Here is a 14,958-nt window from a genome sequence, read left to right on the forward strand (position 1 = left end):
GTAAACACGAGTCTAATAACGTCTCTAGTTATCCGAAGCGCTATGCACAACACAGACTTGTAAAACAAAATTGTTTTCACGTAATGTACTGTAATATTATTCGAGAAAAACCTAACAAAAATTACTTTTGTTAGTCTACCGAATTTAATACAAAGACAAAAAGTATAAAAAATATTCTAAACACAAAATAATCAACCGAGTTCTTCAAATTACTCAGTTCACAAATTTACACTACAAATTATATCAGGTAATTAAGCTTATTAAATTCAAATTCAATTCCATTTCAATTAGTCCGGTCGAATTATCATGTTAACGAATTCCTGCACTGATGAGGCGGTTTGGCAACGGTTTGTGACCATTCTGGTTGAATGCAACACCTTTGTAACCTTTGTCCGAGACAGCAGATGTGCGGAAGTAGGCAGAGGTTGAGTCACTGCACCATTGATGGCACCGTTTGTAGCAGTTTTTAGTGAACCCGGAGACGTGCAGTCCCTTGTAGAACGATGCGTCACATATCAACATTTGGTATTTGTACTGCGTTGTGGCCACACCTTGCGCCGTCCACAAGCCATAAGCATTTGCCTGCTTATCGTAATTTCCAGTGAATGTCACAGGTGAACCACTTTTTTTAAAGGCTGCTTTTTGTTTGGATTTTTCATCAACAAATATCACTTCGGTGAACTGAAAACAGAAGAAAATTACTTTTACATTAACTGTTCTGCTTAATTACTAAAATTAATTATTATTTAAATTCATATATATTACTTATAAATTTGATATGAAATTTTCATATCTGTTATACTCCCGCAGACCGCAGAACAGTATCACGTGCGCAAGTGTGCACAAAGATGAATTTAAAAAAATATTCTGTGTAAAGAATATTACGTTTGGCAGTAAAATGCAGAGGAATTGACGAATTGTATGCAGAAGCGTAAACATTATCCAAACAGAAGTTGGCCTATTAGTATAGCTATTGGTAATCATGCGATGGCGAGTACAATTTGTGATTAATAGTACCAGTACTAGTGATGTTCGATTAATGAAACAAATTTACTCCTCTCGACCAATCAGCAACCAGAATTATTAGTACGCTAATAATGAATTTCTATCGCCAAGCTTCGGAAAATTGCCATTGAAGCAATAATTTATGAATACTCCTCATTTGACCACATTTTACTTCAAAGGTATGTCATATAGGACAATTTCGACATGATACAATTCGACCGTTTTATTCGAGTACAGTCAATTTACCGGTATATTATTACAATCTGCACGATAGCCAAGGGCAGGTGTGGTGACAAGTTCAGTTTTGATATTAACATGACTGTCCGTCGTGTAACACATTGTCCATCCTCCACCGAACGAGCTCATATCACAGTACACATAAAATGGTTTACCAGCCCCATCTCCGTCCGGGTCAATCAAATATTCTCCATCTCCGCGACTCAACCCTTTCTTTTTTATATCAAGACAACTCGTACCTTGAAAAATTTGCGGAGATTATTACAATAGTCTTAATTTTCTATGATCTATAGCCTTAATCGCATGGCTGAATTATTAATTATTAGTGAATAACGAGAAAAAATCCCAATGCTGCGATAGGCCTATGCATGACATACTTAATTTTCAAGCGATACCTATTTGAGGAGAGCAATTTCCTTTCTCAGAACGCCAGTACTTGCCATCACAAAACTGCAGAGCAGCTCGGTACGTTCCTTTTTGATTTTCTGAACATTTCTGGACTAAGGAGGATTGAAGGATCTGCAAATACAAGAGAGACAGAGATATAAATACAGATATATATTAATGTAAGAATTGGATCTGCAAAAATCTCTGTGAATACCAAATCGAATGATTATATTAAACTTTCATGATAATTATAATGTTCATTTTGAGCCTGAATTCTGTCACCAGCGCTTCCATTTTGTATAAGGAAATTTCTTTGGAATCTGATCTGAGAAGCGAGAAAAGATTATTGTATTATTTTTTAAATCAACTATGTTCAAAGTCTTCTAAGGCTCCGTCTTTATACTGTACTTGACCCCTTTATTCGACGCATTACCAGAAATTTGGGACAAAATGGCGTCTTGCGTTCGGATAAAAACAAACATGGCGGCCAAATTTCATGCGAAACAATATGGCTCAATTACAAAACTTTAAATTACGCTTCCTAGCAATGTGTATTTTTTTCTTGGTTCGGAGTTCGAATTCCGTAAATCGCTCAGAAAGGAAGAGCTATAACAAAAAATATTCACTCACTAGCAAATCCTCTAGGTTCCTGAGTGTGATTTATATACAAGTCCAATTTGAATGATTCGGCTATATAAACCATAGTAATATCGGTAAACATGCGCTACAATCTGGTCAAATACGTACACCACTTTCCTTTTGAACGATGCAAAGTTCGGAGTTGGAAATGTCTTTGGTTGTGATATAGCTACCGATATAACTCATAAATACCTTCGTATTTTTTACCGCCACGGTTCCCACAGCGTTTGAAATTTCATGATTCTTCAGTGTGTTAAGCATCCGGCCATATACATTTGAAGCATAATCATAATTGCATAACTATACCATCGAGCCATTTTATGAAATTTTCACCAATTCCTTCGGTCAAGAAGCGGACGCTGCCCACGAACGCGGACGCAAATGTCCCAAATTTCTGGTAATGGTTAGGTCATGACACCTTACTTCGCCGTTATGAAACAACGGTGCGTGGCAAAGGCTCGTCAATGTAATCAAATGGATGTGTTCAGGTTTTGTTTTTAGTATCTCCAAAATTTTTTACATCTCTTATAGTAAAAAGCGATGCCATGCATATTTGGAACAGTTCCTTGCTTTTGTACGATCAATTGTTTTACGCCGTTTTGTAGCTTATGAACTTTAATTTGCCGAAGTAAGACTCTATTCTAACGTCTGGCCTGCTAACTTATCATTAGGTTGAAAAGAATTTACTTTGCTTTCATTTAGTTGCATGAGCTGGAATGAAAATATTAATCTCACGCACATGGGCCTGTTGTACCAAATTAGTTAACCCAATCGTAGTTAACCCAAAATACATGAGTCATGACTTCTGACTGGCTAATTCTTCATTAACTATAGTTAAAAGTTAACTATAAAAGTTAACTATACCTTTTTATACAACCGGTCCTTGCACTTAATTTTTTTTGCTCATAAATACTGAAGTTGAAGTTGCTAGCAGCTACAGCTGTACATACACAAAGATTCCTAATGCTCCAATAATGTTTTGGGGTAAAAAGTAAAACAAGAAACATGGCGGATTTTTCGTGCTAACGCAAAATATGATCCTAATGGGCAATGATAGTGACTACAGACACGGCTCAATAATGAGCCCACTCCAACATTCACCCCCCCCCCCTGTATATCGGCTTTTTTCAAAACACTTGGCATGTTACACGGTCCTATTTTTCTTGCAACTTGCAATGCAATTCTACTTTTTAGAGATGTAAATTAGTGAAGAGGCTTTAAAATTTAAGTGTGGGAAACGCCATGGAGTGTATTAAGGGGGGCATTGGTATTGGAAACATCAGTAAAAAAAGTGAGCGCGTTAAAGGTGGCAAATTCATGTCCCGGATGCTAAGCTAAGCGCCTACAGGCTACATCAATGCCTCTCCTTAGATACCACGTTAACAACAACTAGAATTTGTATTAAAAAATTTACATCCGTTTCGTAGTTCGGTTTTTGAGGAAAAACAATGTTTTTTGAACTCATTTTACTACCTTAGACATCCTGAAATGATAAGGAAGCTTTGAGTGGAGTTTTACGAGGTTTTTCGCAAATTTTCATAGTTTTTCAAAATTAAATTAGTCAGAGAAGACTTAGACAACAATTAATCGGAAAAACATCCGCCAATTTTGCTTACACGCATCAAAATCATCCACGAGCGTTTTGTTTCTACTTTCTAGTCAAGTTATATAAAATAATTACTACACAATTCCTTTCCAGCCTTTGTTTTATAACCTTTGTTTTATATTAACTACTTTTATAATACATTATAATACACACGTTTTCTCATTAAAACTATTTACAACATCTCAGTTTTTTGACAAAGTTAATTACCAACGTCTTTATCTTATTATCATCAATCCACTAAAAACGAATTTGTTTAGCGAGACCCAGACATCTGTACGAAGTTTAAACAGAAGTTACAGAACAAATTTCAAACATTTTCCTGATGAAAACGTGAGAGGATTTGTGAAAACAGCCAAGTTGGCCCAAGTTTAAACTTGCTGAAGTATTGGAAAATTAATCTGGAAATCCAGAAGTCAATGTTTGTGCATTTAACAACAATGCACTGATTGTAGATGCTATGGCAGTTATTCAGTCGATGAAAGGAAAATGGAAAACATTTGGCGATGATGCTCTTTTAAAAACCTCATCACACTAGCACGAAAGTATAATTCCAAACGATTAGATTGTTGCAGACAGGTATCCTTAGTTGAGCATAAAGAATGCAGAGAGACAACGAAGAGCTGAAAAGTGAACACTGGAGGTCATGTAACTCCTCCCAGTGGTGTTCCATTTCTACTATGTATGTAACTGCTAAAGAAAGATGCTATGTTTTATATCCCGGTGATTCCCCGAACGATAGTGTGACAAGTAATGAGGTGTCTTCGCTTCATAGCAACCACGAAGAAGCAGACACTCGTTTAATTAATTCTACATGCTAACCACGCAGCAGCAACGTACGATAAAGCTATTATCAAAAGCCCTGATACAGGTGTTCTTATACCTGCGATTGCCATGCAACAACAGGTGCAGAAAGAGATTTTCTTTTTGACTGGCACGGGAGATAGACGTCGTTACGTATTTGTAGCAATTATCTCGAAATTCTTGGGCGCGGATGTTGCTCTTTGTTTACCAGGCTTTCATGCGTTTACCGGTAATGGCATTAGCAATCAAGCAGCATCATGGTATCAGTGTTTAAGTGCAGAAGTCGATCTTCCATCACTGGTTGGCAATGGCTGGACGCTTGACGAAAAAGAGCTGGAGATAACTTGGCTATGTTCGTGTGGTGATTGCCAGAATGCATGCAAGATGGTAACGACGATGATAGCAGTTATGGCCTGGCTCAATCTGATGACGATGATGAACTTGAAGGATCAGGATCTAATCTGGATTTCGGAGATGACGTCGATGATGAGACAGAGTTGTGGTATTAACTGTCCGATTAGAAGGGTTGAGTTCAACATTTTACTGATTTGTCTTTTGATATTATAAGGTGCTCACAATTCTCCCAAAATGGTATTCAAACGTATGGCTGATATCTACCTTGGTATGCGTGTTCAATAATTTAACATGTACAGCAGTTGTACGTTGCAAATCACGTTTAAATAATTGTTGAGGAAACGTGTGTATTATAAAAGTAGTTAATATAAAACAAAGGGTATGCTGGAAAAGAATTGTGTAGTAATTATTTTATATAAATTGACTAGGAACAAAACGCTCGTGGGTGATTTTGATGCGTGTCAATAAAGTTGTTCTTATTTATTTGTAAATTCCAAGAGCAGAATGCTATAAAAAAATCGCAAATTGGCGGATGTTTTTCAGTTTAATTGTTGTCTAATTCTTCTCTGACTAATTTGGTTTTGAAAAACTATGAAAATTTGCGAAAAACCTCGTAAAACTCCACTCAAAGCTTCCTTGTTGAAACCTGCTTGCACAGCAAAAATGCTAAAAACTTCATGTAAATACCGGTATAAAACTGCTGAATCTGCTATATATGTCGTATATTACACCAAGTATCCACGACATTTCCTGAATCAAAATGGCGTCGGTGTATTGCAAAACATGCAAATTCACTGATTTTTCGAAGATGAAATGCTCGAAAACTGCAGGTTTATGAAGGTGAAAACAAGTGAATTTAGACTTTTTATAATTTATCCTAGTTTTCTATCGTGTTTTTAAGTAGTGCCCGAAGGGGGGCAACGAAAATTGTTTTCTAAGCGACTTTTCGTGCCAGAGAATACGGCCTATCAGTTTTTTTGTCAAGAGCAAGTCCTCCAGGAATTTCTATATAGCTCTGTGGACCGATGGCTTCGCCATTATCAGCCATATATTAAAATTGAATATCATAAAAGCCAACAGACCCACCAGTAGCGTAGCCAGCCTGAAGATTTGTCCCGGTATGCTATTATTTTGGTGTTCATTGACTGTGAAAGAATAAATTTCTGAAGAAATGAGTAATTATAAAACTCGAAATTTATACGGCGGTTTACTTACTCGACCCTCAGCCTCATTTAACGAAACCTGAATCAGTATATAAACAAAGACACCAATCTTCAAGCAATTCATGTTTGTAGTAAACAATGTAGCCAACGCAAGTAAGATTCTTCAGTCACCTAAAATGGAAAAGTTATTGAGCTAAGTGTTACTCTACCTCGCTCACATATAAGTTAGTCTATTATGCTAGTCGTCCGTAGCTTACAAAGTGAATATATTTGAATGTTGGTATTAATACTGCTTGCTCTGCATGGTTCTATATACACTGTTCTATATAGCACCGGCGCTTCTTAGAAGGATGCATGAATATAACGTAAATACACCATCGCAAGTAAACACCTGTAAATACACCCAGTTAAAGGAGAAAAAAGTTATAATTTGTTATAATTTGTTAAATTAATACTTAAATTGTTAAACATTAATGGAACGCATAACTATAGGAAATCTGGATGTGCTATGAAACCCCCTAGCTTTTAGCGCTTTCAGCTATACCCGAGAGTGGTTATGCAAGAAATCGAACGACGAATGATTTGGTTTTTGCCCAACCGGTTCCACTATTAAAGCTCTTGAATAATACGTATATAAGAGTCACGTAGAGCAATTTCATGCCCATTTGAACTCGATTCACACTCGTTGCGTTGCTTTGCGTTGCGTTGCCTTGCGTTAATTGCGTTGCGTTATAACGTCGCGTCGCGTTGCGTTGCGCGCGTTGCGTTACGTTACGTTATAAATATGACTTAAGTACAATAGCTTTTGAAAGAAACCAGTCGCCAGTCGGGCATAAGAGGAATATACTAGAAGACTAGAAGTACATGCATCCAAAAGCAATTTCAATTGTATAAAGCTGGTCATAAAACGATCAGTCCGATATTTATAAGTTAATAAATTATTTAATAGATCTAACAAAATAGTTATGCTCGTAAGCTCGTTTCATCTAATTTGGGTTATACCAGCTAACAGTAACCATTAATGCTTCTTTGTTGGTTTGCTCAGGTACATAATTCCACGGGAGTTTTAATTATGTTGACCTTGCTTATTTATAGTATTATGCATGCATATAATGCGTATAGCTACATAAAAATTATTATATTTATTTTATCCTCTTGTACCAAAAATTTCACCATTTTTGTAACGATAGTAAATTCCGCAGGTAATACATTCCCATTCACACTTGTCTTTCAAGATTTTTTTTATTATCCTGACAAATAGTTTATATCTGCATACGGGACGTTTGTTGTGATGTTCCGCTGTAAAAGTTGTGAAAGAAACCCGACAATTGACCCCCCCCCCTCTTACTTTTCATGACGCTCGATTATGCGCCTTACGTGTCAAAATTAGTGCGGCCATATTTCAGCTGAAAGTAGCTTGATTTCTGCAGAAATTATATTAAAGTAAACATGCATTGCAGCAACAATTTTCAGATAGAACATCATAAAGAGTCTAGCTAGAATGATATCACAGGAGATTTGTCCTTTAGTTATTTAAAGTTCAACTTAATTTTATCTAATAATATAAAAATAGCTTCAATGCTGCCAATGTTTGAAAAGTCACAAACTCAGTTTGAACTATACTATAGCCGGAATATGCCTATAATTATGTAGCGTTTTCTTTTATCACTTTCTGTTGTTTCCAATTTTGAAAAGCTGAGCCTGGTATACACTGAGCTAAATTAAATTCCTGGAGGACCGGCTCGTCATTTTTCGGTAACTTCGCCGCCATCTTTTTGAAGCCACCAATATGGCAGATTTCGCCTTCTGCGCAGTGCGCAGAAGCTCTGCTGACGCCACTTGGTTCCTTTTGGCCATGGTATTTACCACTGACCAGGCTCAATCCTGAGCCCGCTACAGCAGTATTCTCCCCCCTGGTTTTTGTAAATAACAGTTCTCCCCCCTGGTTTTTATAATTTTTTTTGCGGTGAAATCTTTTTTGTTTTTGAAATGTTTTTTTGGTGTTTTTTTGATATTTTTCGCCCTGACATACAATAAAGTTTTATTTTAAGATGAATACAAGTTATACACGCTGTTTTTGCCAGAGCGGGAACAATATATATTAAATATGGAAAAATGTGGAGAATTAAACTAAAGATTTTAATACTGACACGAACTGACAGGTTTAATATTTTATTTTCGTAATAATATTTTTATTATTTATACATTCCAATATGAAAGTTTACAAATGTTTGAATGTTTTGGCACTATCCTCGCATATTTTGAAGACAACTAGGAATTTATGGGCAACAATTTGACTTTTCTAAACCCTGAACTGATGAATTCGATTGCAGGAAGTATGTAATCAGTATTCAGTATGTGATGTTGTCTTCAAGACTTTATATCTATGCACAATCCAAAATGCAAAGAAAGCTCAGGCAAAATGCTGGGCAGCTGACTAATACTAAGTGCAGGAATATAGTTTCAACCAAGAATCATATTTGCATAATATACTTTTCATTCAAGTCATCAACTTGTACCTTAATGGGCTATAAAAGTTTTCAGTATTTTCTAATTGCATCCCTGGACCCCTCGGCCTGGTCATAGTAAATAATAACATTTATCCCTCGATAGGCTCCACTGATTAGCCTAATGAATATAGCCCTCTTGGAGGTTGATACCATAAACAGAAAATTATAAAAGTTGCCGCAGATTGAAGACACACTGCTCAGTCAATGCATGTATATATTTATTTCATTAATCAATAAATATCACAATAGGTAACAGTCATAAAATGATGTGAACCCTTATGTTAATTTCACCATATGCATCATCAGCGCGTATGAAACACATTCGAATAAATAATTTTTGGGTCAAACTTTATACTGTTGTGAACTTTTATATATTAATATTGATGTATAAAATTTATTTGACGTGTATGTATGCAGTTCAAACCGGTGGATGGCGCATCTCGTGTGATAGTATCATCAGTATCACACCTGTGATTGCATATGAGCCAACAAAATCTCTCTTATCAGGTTAATCTTGTTTTTAATTAGCTGAAGACTACAACAGGAAATCGAAAATCCTCAAGAATCAGGGACAATATAAACTGCTGGTCAGCCATGCAGATGTTGAAACTGCATAGCATATCTACAGAACAAGAAGAAATGGTATGGCTGTTGGTGGAACTCAAGTCTGGCATTAAACAAGTAAAAAATAGTGTGCAATTGTGCCCATTGCAGTTTTAAACATTTGCAGATTGCATTGCAAAGAAAAAAATGTGCAAATGTGCTCTTCACTTGAAAATAAAAGGTTGAAGAAAGGAATAATGAAGGCATCTCTAAATGAGCAAACAAGTTGCTTGGAGGGCTTTAATCCTGTCTTAAACCAATTCTCCCCCAAGATAATTAGTTACAAAGGAATGCTTTGCAGGTACATAAAATGCATCTTGTCAATCTACAACATTATAATCTATTTTCAGTTTTATATGTTACTGGTACAGTACTAGAAACTACCATGAAAAACTTGTTTAGTTCAATGTTTCACCAACAAACCCAGGTAACTCACAGGGAATATACAATAAAACTAATCAGTTAATTTTATGATTCAATCAATGAGAGGTAATATTGACAATAATTAATAATTTCGGTTCCTGCTGTTACAATCCACTGAAGTGCAGTTTATGCAAAAATCCTATAAAAGGACACAAAAGTGTTATTAATTGTCCTCTAAACAATAGGCCTTTGAGCCATTGTTATTGTAAATACATGTTAATAAAGTTATGAGCTTTCTTCATCTGATCCCAAGTCTTCATAACCTTTGAAATCCTGATCACTCATCACTCTTGATATTATGAGTCAAACATATATAGCAGTATAAAGCACAAGCAGGCAGCGGTAAATGTCTGTCCTTTAATTTAATTACAATGTAGGCCTAATTAATTACCTATAGGCAAAAACCTACAGTGAATAGGAAAATTAAAACCTACAGTGAATAAGTTAAAAATTTAATAAGTATTTTAATAAATAAAATTTTGTAAAATGAATAGAAATCTGATGGAGATTATAAAATTTGTTATACCTTGCAAACCAGTTGTTCCATGTTTGTTTGTTTTTAACATTTGTACCTCAGCTTTGTACCGAGTTGATGATAACGATGAGTCAATGGCCACCACAAGTATTAAATATGTCTGCTGCAAGCTCCAATGACCATCATCTGTTCAGGAACACTGCTGGAAAACCAGGGTGTTCTGTTATACAAATCACTTTGACATTAACTGACTCCTGATCTTGAGAACCCAAATCATCAACAAACTCAAAACATTTTTCAATCTACCTACCATGCAACAATAGCATTCTTTAGGATTTTGAAGCATCTCAGTGTCGCAGTTTCAACACATGTACATTAAATTAGAAAATTAAACATGTCAACATGATATATATAAACAAAATCACAAAGAGTTAATGCATGATCAAATTGAAATGCTAGAATGTAATACCACGATCGAAGTCAACGATTCATTCCCTTCAAAACGCTGCTTCAAAATTCTCACCTTTTCGTCACCCTCCTCTCGCTTTCGATGATATTCTTGATTGCCAACCTTCGTCGGCAATCGCTTCATCGAAGTATTTATTAATAAAGCCTCTTCGTCTGTGTTTTCATACTCATACACAATTCGATGCATTGGCTGGGCCCAATTCGATTTATTAAAACGCGCTTATATTCAATTTCACACGCAGTATCAATAGAATAATTGTCAATGGTGCTAATATGTGAAGTTCAACTCGACATTTCACTTCTTTTACAAAAATAATAGGCATTAATAGCCAATATTTTGGCTTGCCCACTCAAATTGCAACAATTTCTAATTTGCAAATACCACATGTTCCTCCAAACCAGTCTCCATGTGCGCGCTACTTTGTTTTCGTATCTCAAAAAGTAGAAGTTTAAATCAAAATCTAATCGGGTTGGGATAAAACGCGGATCCGGAATGCGGAATTGCGGAAACAGAATGCGGAATTGCGGAAACGGAATGCGGAAAACGGAATGCGGAATTGCGGAAACGGAATGCGGAAACGGAATGCGGAATTGCGGAAACGGAATGCGGAAATGGAATTGCGGAAACGGAATGCGGAAACGGAATGCGGAATTGCGGAAACGGAATGCAGGGTTGCGGAATGCTAGAATGTTAAATTTAATTTTAACATGTATAACAGAACTAAACATATATAACATAACTAAATATGAGCTATGAGCTATGTTTCGTTCATGTAGGTAATCGAGGTCGGTCGCAATATCCTTGAAGCACACAGGCAAAATTTCGGCAAATGATCCGAGGTCAAATTCGCTGTCTACATAGTGGCAGAAATCGTCGAGATTGCTTACAACTTTCTCGATCCCAAATGGAGTAAAGTCGAAGCCAACATACTCCATTATCAAGCCATGTGGGTTGTCGGAATAACCAATAAATGCAGGAATATTATTATGGCTAATGCTCTGCATCATTTAGCCTCTTTCAAGAAGCGGCATTTAGCCTCTGCAGATTCTCCCTTGAGTTTTTTCACAACAACTTTTTGGCCATTATCACCATAGTTAGTTGAATAAACTGTGCCAAAAGTGCCGCTAGCAATTTCGTTTCGTCTCGTCTGGGAATGTTTTGCACGTGCGGGAATTTGCACGTGTAGGAATCCTTTAAGTGCCGATTCCGCTTTCTGGCGCAGGTATGTTACAGCAGTCAGGCAATTAATTAATTAAATGGAATCAAATGTCTTCACAAAATAACACACAGAAAGACCTAGCGCTGATATTAAAGGTAACAATGTAATCACTGTGTTAAACAAAGTTATAGTAAAATAATAATAAAAAATGAGGTTATATTTATTAGTTATAGACCTTAAGGTGGCTCCCTACAGTTTTGATTGTGTAATGCGCAATTGTGTTGGAAAGACCTTTATTTTATCATCTTACAAAGTATGATCACGAAACTTGGCCACATAACTGCTATGATATCGCAAATTACGAAATATATAAAATTTCATAAAATTTCCTCGTTGCCATGGTAACATAACGATTTTAAAAAGGGCCAATTTACAGACTGAGATAATTTTTTCAAATTTTCTTCGGTAAAACTTTCTAATTTTTTCCACACAGTAATCTTATCCATAATTCTTTCTAATGTTAGCATTTAAAAAAAATCGTACGAGCACTTTTTTTTAAATCCTCAAAAAATCCTGTTTTTTAATTAAAAAAAATTCGGCTCGTACGATTTTCTTAAAACTTGCACATTTTACGCATTTCAAGATTACAGAAAACTGTGTAAAGTTTGAAAAGAATTTACCGAAGGAAAAACGAAAAAAATACATTTATTTTTATGTTTATGACGTCACAAAAATCAGGATTTCAATTTCCTCGCGCGACCAGTCGACATCCCGCGAAGGCCCGCGCGTGTTTATCAAAAGTTCACAATGACAAGTTTTAAAAAGCCCGCCCTGCATGCAACATCAGCCACGCGTGTTGCGTGTACTATTTCGCGCGCGACAAAATTACCGCGATACAACCATAGAACTGTAGGGAGCCACCTTAAACGAGAGATATTTGGTTATATAATATTTCATCCCTCGGGTAATTTTTGGACAAAGACCCGGAGATTAAAATACAAAAATTGGTTCAGATTACTACGAACTAAATTTTTCATAAATATTTAATTGTTCTGAACTTTAAAATATACATATTAAGAATTAAGAAAGAAGAACAAGACTGTCGGGAAAAACACCCAGGGTAGGAACAGTTGGGTGCATTGTATTCGCTGAAAAATACCATGGTCGTATGGTATAAAACGAGTCCGGTAATTGCAAAAGTTTATTGTGAGGTATAATATATTAACTAAAGTTCATGGTTTGCGAAACGCCCGTTATCTGGAGGTTGGGTGTCGTTATCAAGGTGTGTTTACAGGCGCTGTTCGCGCAACATATGCTCATTAAACGTCATGTTATGCTAAACAGAGAATGTGAAACTAATTCACGATAAAGTAAGAATTTTCCCTTACAAGACAGTCCAAACTATGTGTTTCGTAAGGGTTTTTTATAAACATTTATTCCAGTTGCCTTATAACATTTTTATTAGTTTGACGCCGCATTCCGTTTCCGCAATTCCGTTTCCGCATTCCGTTTCCGCATTCCGTTTCCGCAATTCCGTTTCCGCAATTCTGCATTCCGTTTCCGCAATTCGCATTCCGTTTCCGCAATTCCGGATCCGCAATTCCGCATTCCGGATCCGCGTTTTATCCCAACCCAAATCTAATCTCATCTAGAACTTCTATTGTAACTTTTTACCTCTATTCGAATCACCAAAAACCCATTTTGGGTTTATAGAAACTTGTTTATAGACAATTGTGCGCCTTACGTATTAAAATTAATACTGGCATATTTGAGAAACTAGCTTGATATCTGCAGAAATTATATTAAAGTAAACGTTAACATGCATTGTAACAACAATTTTCAGACGGAACATCACAAAGAGTCTAGATATCACTGACGCCAACGAAAACCTTGCACCGATTTGTCCCTTAGTCGTTTCACGATTGAAGAAGAATACGATCAAGTACTAACAGAGCATTAACCATTTAGCTACATTCGTAAACACATTACATAATCACATATTACACGCTAATATAAACCATAAGGTTATCATATCAATAATAAGTTGAATCCTGAAACAAACAATTATTACTTTGAATACATTTTTTAACGTCTTCTATACTTTTAAAAGTACGATGTGCTGTCTGAATGTCGAACAACATTAATTTTGGGTTCGCCACGCTTCTAAGTTAATATGATATGAGCTATAGTGTTTATGTTCAGAAGTTTTATGTATTGAAAAGACAGGCACACGCGCGCCAGAGTTAACGCCAGAGCATGCCAAAGATTTATAATTAGCATCAGGATTCACGAAAGATTATACAATTATGTTTCTGCAAATTTTCATCTTTTAGTAGTTTCAAGATTAACGCGATAAATCTGTCCCATGCATGAATGTCGCTTGACGCTATTACACATGGCAAATTAACCGGGCAACCCAAAGTTTTAATGAAAGCAGATCTAAACTTAAGTTTTTACCTCATCCTACCAGTAAACCTATAAGGATTTTATAAGAGGGACAAATTGAGGCGGCCGAAATATAGTTAAGCCATATAAAAGTAGTTCATGGAACTTTGACTTTCCAGAAATATTGGCCAGTTTTTACCTCATTTGTCAAACATTGTAAATACGTAACGGTTCTAAAAGGAATTTTTATTTGTACAATGTAAAAACTTACCCTTTTATAACTTCAGATCTTGTTAAGTATGCTTTCTATCAACACACGCCAGCACAAAATGAGCAACTGTCTCGATCAGGGCTCATTACATAATATCTAGCTTACATTTGTGCATGACGCAATTTCCTGTCGTTACGCGGTATTAATTGTTTTCACCCACTTGCTTCAGTTGCTAGCTTAACAGAAATTTTCCTGAATATTATACAGTATATCCGTTGTGGTAATTTAACACAAATAACTAATTCCTTTTAACAACAATTACATCAAGAGTAAAAAACCGAAACTAGAGTACAACTTCGCTATTTTAATAATTATGATACAACCATTTTATTTTTCGATAAAAAATTTTATCAACTATAGGCTCCAGCTTTAAACCCGGTTAATGTGTTCTGTTGGAACCGCAGTTATATATTTCCCAAAAGCAGATATTTTGAATTTCCAACTTGTAGCTATTTATGTTCATGCTGTTAG

At 35.9% G+C, this 14,958-nt stretch overlaps 1 protein-coding gene across 5 annotated transcripts; it reads right to left on the reverse strand.

Moving 5' to 3' along the window:
- Positions 1-282: 282 nt before the first annotated feature.
- On the reverse strand, positions 283-11,036 carry LOC114535549. Of its 5 annotated transcripts, none has more exons than XM_028556851.1 (6): positions 10,727-11,036; positions 10,255-10,402; positions 6,245-6,363; positions 1,638-1,761; positions 1,252-1,481; positions 283-681 (listed from the first exon to the last, which is right to left on the reverse strand). In XM_028556851.1, exons 3-6 carry the CDS (start codon positions 6,314-6,316, stop codon positions 310-312), a joined length of 798 nt encoding a protein of 265 aa, XP_028412652.1. In that variant the 5' UTR covers positions 6,317-6,363; positions 10,255-10,402; positions 10,727-11,036; the 3' UTR covers positions 283-309. The 5 variants fall into 5 exon arrangements, 4 of the variants coding, with proteins under 4 accessions (XP_028412652.1, XP_028412650.1, XP_028412648.1 ...); XM_028556849.1 differs by having other exon boundaries at positions 10,514-11,036; XM_028556847.1 differs by having other exon boundaries at positions 10,255-10,405; positions 10,514-11,036.
- Positions 11,037-14,958: the final 3,922 nt, after the last annotated feature.

This window comes from Dendronephthya gigantea, unplaced genomic scaffold, assembly GCF_004324835.1.
Source record: "Dendronephthya gigantea isolate DGI-Jeju-01 unplaced genomic scaffold, DenGig_1.0 000120F, whole genome shotgun sequence".
In the NCBI taxonomy this organism is placed as follows: domain Eukaryota; kingdom Metazoa; phylum Cnidaria; class Anthozoa; order Malacalcyonacea; family Nephtheidae; genus Dendronephthya; species Dendronephthya gigantea.

Bases quoted from the DNA above. Each gene is read 5' to 3' on its own strand.
- LOC114535549 (XM_028556851.1), bottom strand. From the start codon at position 6,316: ATGAATTGCTTGAAGATTGGTGTCTTTGTTTATATACTGATTCAGGTT. The intron at 1,482-1,637 runs GTATCGCTTGAA...AAATTTTTCAAG, and splicing joins AAATTGCTCTCCTCAAATAG to GTACGAGTTGTCTTGATATA. The intron at 682-1,251 runs GTAAATTGACTG...TTCTGTTTTCAG, and splicing joins CAGATTGTAATAATATACCG to TTCACCGAAGTGATATTTGT.